The sequence below is a fragment of the Solanum lycopersicum genome, chromosome 8 (assembly GCF_036512215.1).
Source record: "Solanum lycopersicum chromosome 8, SLM_r2.1".
NCBI lineage: Eukaryota > Viridiplantae > Streptophyta > Magnoliopsida > Solanales > Solanaceae > Solanum > Solanum lycopersicum.
The window spans coordinates 4334712-4341362 of NC_090807.1; the positions used below are offsets into that span (position 1 = coordinate 4334712).

Here is a 6651-nt window from a genome sequence, read left to right on the forward strand (position 1 = left end):
CTACATAAATATTGTACATTTGGGATTCAAATTCAGTTTTGCTTCATTCAAATGGACATCATTCATTTCCAATTCACCAAAGTCGTAGTTTTATTAAGATTGTCTCACTATAAATATATATTCTTTAAATATAGAATTTGACATATATATTTAGGGTGAGGTTATATCTAGTAAAATAGATGAGTGTTTTTAAGACGATCAATAATTCGAGAGTGAAATTAAAAATTTGCGTCAAGTTTAGGAGTGTTTTCAATACTTCTGTATATTTCATTACTCCCTATTTTCCTATTTAGTTGTCAAATATTTTCTAATTTAATGTCCACTTTTACTAATCATTTTTAACATTTTTCTATTATATCTTTAATTTATTAACATTGAATAACCGTCTTTAAAATATATATATAGTTTGTAGTGAGTAAACAAGCATATTTGGTGGAATCAATCAATATTTTCTTAGGAGGGACACTTCTAAATTTGAAACTAAATATTTTCAATTATTTTAGCTGGTTAAAATTAGCAGCTAAAGCTTGATTAGCGTTCACCCAAGTACTATTGTAGACTAAACGTAATCGTTAAGAACACCGGAGCCATGAACGGCGACGGCGTCGTTAAAGATGAAAGAAAGGTCGCCGGAAAAGCTGAGGAGAATGAATACGAGTACGAAGAGGAACAGAGGATGCTAGAAGAGCTAGGAATGTACAAAGGGAAGGTGAGATTAGTGAATAGTGAAGAGCCAACAGAGGAGACAATGTTACTGTGGGGAATTCAACAGCCTACGTTTTCAAAACCCAATGCCTTCGCACGTCAAACTTCTCTTCAGCTCCGTATTGATGCATGTGGACGAACTCTCTCCATTCTACAGTCTCCTTCTAACCTGGTTTGTGCCTAATTTGAACTTGTTGAAATGAATTGAGTTAACCCTAAGTATGAGTTGCTCAATTTGAACTATGAATTTTCATTTTTAATTGGTTAATGAAGCTAAAAATGAACTTTGCAATTAAATTGTAGAGGAACCTTTTGTATATTTAACAAAGTTGGATCAATATATTATGTTTTTATGGGGGTTTTGAAATTATGTTTGATTGTTTTGGTTATATAAATCAATTAGTTATATTGTTGAAGAGATTCTTTGTTTATTGGGAGGTATCCGAGGTGACTTGAACTTAAAAGCAGAATCCTCAGAATCATATGATTCAGATACCTGTCGAGATGAAACAGATAAAAGATTGGGATAGATAGGATGACCTATCCATTTCATATTAGAAGATCGATGAAAGCAAGAAAGCATAATTAAAAGAATATAAATTCCATTCATACAAGTAGGAGCTGCACAATTGCATTGGTGATTGTATTTCTGTCCAAGTCCCTTTGAGGACATTCGATAAAACAATGTATTTTCGTCCTAATACTGTGTTGTAAGGATTAGAAAGGCGTTCTTTTCGTCTTCTATCTTCTATTTTTGAATTGATTGCAGTTGATAGAGTGAATTGTCCGTCATGCTTTTGACTTTGAGAATAGCTACTTTTTCAGTGGTAAATGTCAGTTAGCTATGGCATTAGATAATGGCTCTTAGGTATGTTTTGGTGCTCAACTCGTGTAATTTAGAAATATTTAGCTAGACTTTTATAAACTTAAAATGATCAGAGTGATTTTCCTTCCGAATTCAAGGAAGAATTAGACTAACTTCTGGAATTTTCATGTTTTACCTAAATATCTTGGGGTGTTATGATGGGAAAACTTGAAATTTTCTTGCACTCTCACTTCACTTAACACATATGGCTTCTCCTTGGTATGGCAGTTTCTAAAGCATGAACAGTGTATAAATTGCTTGGGTTAACCTGAAGTAGTTGATTACAATTGTGTGTAGAAATCCAATTAGAATGCAGAAGGCATTATTGGCTCTCTTGACTAGATTTCGTATATAGCTGGAGAACAGTGTTCTGAATCCCTTTGGTCCTGTTATTGTGCGTTCAAGCAATCCCCATTGAAATAAAAAGAGGATATCAACAAGGACTCTAGAGCTATGAATTACACAAAAGAAATGCACGAAAAATGAACCAGTTAGTTTCTTCATGATTTGTTAGCACCTAGGACTTCTACTCAATAGAAGAAAAACTGGCAAATGGTTGTTAGGTTGTCCTAAATGTGAGAAGGTCATTCGAAAAGGAAGTTTATAGCGTGTTATTTAAAAAAGGGCTGCTCCTTTAACTTGTTGAAGAAGGATGTCAAATGGGTTATGTCAGATGCAAGTGACGTGGATTTCAGTGCATTGAAGAAGGTCATCTATATTGCGGTTGCCAGATTTTGATTTACCATTTGAAGTACACACTGATGCATCATATTATGCAGTATAGTGAGTTGGTTCTGCAGGATCGTGCGGTTGCGTTTGAGAGCTGAAAGTTGAATGTTACAGAAAATTGTTATTCTGCTCATGAGAAAGAGATGGTGGCTGTACTCAATTGTATTTGGTATGGCGAGTCTATCTACTTGGAACAAGCTTGTGGTCTGAACGAAAACGTGGCAAATACATATTTCAAAACTCAACGAAGCTGGGTCTGAAGTAGGCCAAATGGAAGGAGTTTGTTTTCGGAAGAAGCTCAAAAGTTGATGGGAAGGCATCAAAATGGTTGTCATAGAAAGATTCTCAATGTGTGGGATTTTTATTGCTGATCCTACTCTTTGTTCTTCCAAGATAGCTGCTGAATTGTTCTAAGAAACTTGAGGAGCAAGTACAGAAGAATGTGACCAGCTAATTAGGAAACCTTGTGTATCATTTTAAAATTCTACAAAACAGCCAACTACTTTTGGTACAGTAGATATCATTCAATTTATCAAAATGTCTGCGTACTTATCTTCCTTGCGTATTTCCGCTCTTTCAATTTTTTCTTTACAACTTATTTTTATAATGTTTCTTACGTGTCTTCTTCTTAAATTAATATGACTAGCATTAGTATGGTCCTATTTCATCACAAGACTCACTACTAGCACATCAAAAGAATTAAGCATGAGAATTCATAGTCGATGAGCAAGGTCTTCTCCTTAACATTAATCATCATATATTCATTTGGAAACCATTAGTCGGTGATTCAATCAGAATATTAACGCAACTCCGTTAGGTTGTCTTTACCTTGTCAGTTTTCTTTCAAGGTCATCGTGTTGTAAGCAATATAGTCTTCCCATCTCATTGAAGTATCTTCCTTATACAGGGAATAAGAGGGTCTGATATTATTACTCTTTGCTAATGGATCAGATTCTCATTACTTCAAATACCCTGGGCTCTTCTTTACCCACTAGTTTGGCTTGCCTTCGTGATACCATGGACCTCTCAAAAAGATTTAGGGAAATATCAGACTCGCTATCTCCACTGATGTTTTATATTCAGGATCATACTTTCTGTATATGGATTTAAGCTGTTTATTCTGCTTTAACTCATGAAAATTATGAACTAGAAAAGTTTTGAGTTAGTAAGTCACTTCTTAATGTCGCTTTTGAGATGACTAATAAGCTTTGGCAATGACATGATCCAAATACAAATGGGATTAGTTGCTATTTGTTTTCTGGAAATGTTGGTTATATCTGCTGAAAGAAGAAATGGTTGTGAGACACTTTGATCTCCTAGCACACACAAAGCATCTTAATTATTCACTGTTGCGCTCTCTCTCTTTCATCAATTTCTAGTAATCAAGCTATATCTTAATTACTTTAGGGCACTCCTGGAGTAACTGGTTCTGTAATGTGGGATAGTGGAGTTGTCCTTGGGAAATTCTTGGAGCATGCTGTAGAATCAGAAAGAATTCATCTTCAAGGCAAGAAAGTCGTTGAATTGGGCTCTGGCTGTGGATTAGTTGGGTAATACTGTTAAATTTTTGCACCTTCGATTTCTGATTTTATCAAATCATTTGTTGTCATTACTGGTTTAAGCTAGTGGATGTCAGTCAAGCGATTGAAATAGATGCATGTTCCAACAAAATTATGTTGTATTAGTTCCTATTATAGATTCTTGTCTCAATGCGTACGAAAAACAAGGGATATCATGTCCATAAAATAAAGTACTTGCTCATAAAATTATGTTTTTGCCTCGTAGCAGTCATTAAATGTCGAATCCACTTACCGTGCAGGCCATAAATTTACTGCTATAAAATTGTTCATTTCTCTTAAATTTGTCATTCTATGTTTCCAGCTGTGTTGCAGCTCTTTTGGGTGCTCAAGTTATTCTCACTGACCTCCCAGATAGACTGAGGCTACTAAAGAAAAACGTAGAAGCTAATTTATATGGAGATGTAAGAGGCTCTGCAACAGTAAATGAGCTCACATGGGGAGATGAGTTGGATAATGATATGAGGAATCCTTTGCCAGATTATGGTAATAATCTGAGATGGTCTCATTCCATATTGCAGTTGCTTTACATTACATAATTGAATTCCATATGCATCTTCTGAGGTTGTATAATTGGCCTTCACAATGTTGTTACATGCATATTTCAAAATGATATTTTCTTCTCTCTTTCTGATAACCAAGATACCCCGTGTATAAGCTGGCCTGACCACAGTTGGTGGCTTGGTGCACAGGTTTAGAACCCAAGGGAGTGCAGTCTGCCCTTCTACTCTCATCCCACTTAAAAACCAAGCTTCAGCTAGCAGAAGGGTTCAAACCTGTAGTGTGTACTTACAACACATCCCCGTCCTTCATTTATCGTGGGCATTTCAAATTGAAATTTCCTTTTCTTCCTTCGCGTGTCCTTGTATCATTATTAGTTTCTCTGGGGAGGATGTGAATTTGAATTATATACTATTTAGTGTTTAATAACAGAGGTGGTAGATTCAGTTAAACTTTCCAGCAATGTTTCAGAGAAATTTTATTCTGTGTTCTCATTTTCCTTTATTGAGTATAAGCCGTAGCATGAAAGGTTTACAAAACTTGAAATCTTGCTGTCTATAAATCTGATACTATTAGTTGAGGCATACTTTGGGTTTATAGTTGTAACTGATGAGAGGTCAGGTTGCTCCAATCATCCATGGAGACACTAATCTTGAAAATCAATCTTAAAAGGTGATAAAGGGTAACGTTTTCCCTTTTAAAGCTAAGCGTCTATTGACCGATGGTATGCAGTCAATAGAAGCAATGCGGAGAAAATCCATCTTAAAGTGTAGAGATCATTTATGTCAATTAACTACATATATCCCTGATTGAATCAGTATGTCTGACCTCAGTTCATGTTCCTTTGAAGCTGCCTTACATGGGTTGAGAAGAAGTAAAACCTAATTTCAGGTCTCTCAGTTGAAAATTTGTTGTAACATTTATGGCCTACGATATAAGTTTTGGACTAGTTCAACTTTCAGTTTAGACTTGTCCAAGTCGCTAGATACTGCAGATGTGCCTTAGGTCTGATTAGATTTTACCCATTTATAAAACAATGGTCCCGCATAACCCTACAAAGAAAATGGTGTATATTTTTGCTTCCTCTCAAGCTTCCTTCTACCCATAACAAAACTTGAGATGCCATGCTATCCATGTTAACAAGCCAAAACATTTTCTAGGATTTCATTGTCTGGGTGCACTAATCACAGATCAGCTGGCCCTCAGGGATTTGGTTCCGGGGTAAGAGTGCAGCATGTAATATGTGGGTTAGGTGCACGTCAAGTGTTTGAGCCCAGTCATGGATGAAAACCTGGTATTTAAGTGGAGAAGGGTAGACAGACTATTCAATTATACACCGAGTATCGAACTATGAACCAGTTGGCCCTAGAAGATTTCTCGGTTATTAGAAAGAATCACTCAACTTGACATTTCACATTCCCTCCTCTCCCTTGTTTTATGTTCCTAAGTCTACGTGGATGGTCTCTGGTCAGTTGTCCAGTTTATCTATCCTTGATTTTAGTTTATTATTTCACGTTCTGATATGTATTTGTATTTCAGTTCTTGGATCAGACGTGATATATAGTGAGGGAGCTGTCGTGGATTTGATAGCTACACTTCTGGACCTCTCTGGTACTCAGACAACAGTTATTTTAGCTGGAGAACTTCGGAATGGTATATACTTCAGATATTATTTAAATTTCAAATATCCTGGAGATACATTTCATGTGATTTTCTTGTCGCAGATGCAATCCTTGAGTACTTTTTACAAGCTGCTGCAGAGGATTTCACTATTGGCCGTGTAGACCAAACACAATGGCATCCCGATTGTTGCAGTCCTCGAGTGGTAATATACGTTTTGGTTAAGAAGCAAAGAAAATTGTAAGTCCGCGCTCACAACATTCTACACTCATTCTCTAAATGATACCACATTAATGCCTGTGCTTCACATATAATTTGCTAAGTGTTCTACTGGCTTTCTTTCTGATTAATCCAGTAAACCATTTTGTGGATAAACCAATGTCGTAAACGTTTTTCCTCATCGACTATTTGACGATTTTCAGTCATATAAATGTGATTTCCATCTTGTAGCTACTTGGGGATAATGCATGTTAAATAATCTTCAACAACCTGTTGATACAAAAAACTTTTCTCAGAAGAGGCAGATTAGAGTAGTAACATCAACAATGGAGTATAATTGCTTGAAATGAATAATTAGTGACATATCATGTTAAACAACACTTTACAAAATAATAGATTGGTAGAGCCCTAAGAATTCAAGTTAACCTACCATAA

At 35.8% G+C, this 6651-nt stretch overlaps 1 protein-coding gene across 1 annotated transcript; it reads left to right on the forward strand.

The window, feature by feature from the left end:
- Positions 1-421: 421 nt before the first annotated feature.
- LOC101250140 (uncharacterized) lies at positions 422-6450 on the forward strand. Its single transcript, XM_004244703.5, has 5 exons — positions 422-877; positions 3707-3849; positions 4181-4362; positions 5917-6030; positions 6102-6450. The coding sequence occupies exons 1-5, from the start codon at positions 590-592 to the stop codon at positions 6239-6241; spliced, it is 867 nt and encodes a 288-aa protein (XP_004244751.1). The 5' UTR covers positions 422-589; the 3' UTR covers positions 6242-6450.
- Positions 6451-6651: the final 201 nt, after the last annotated feature.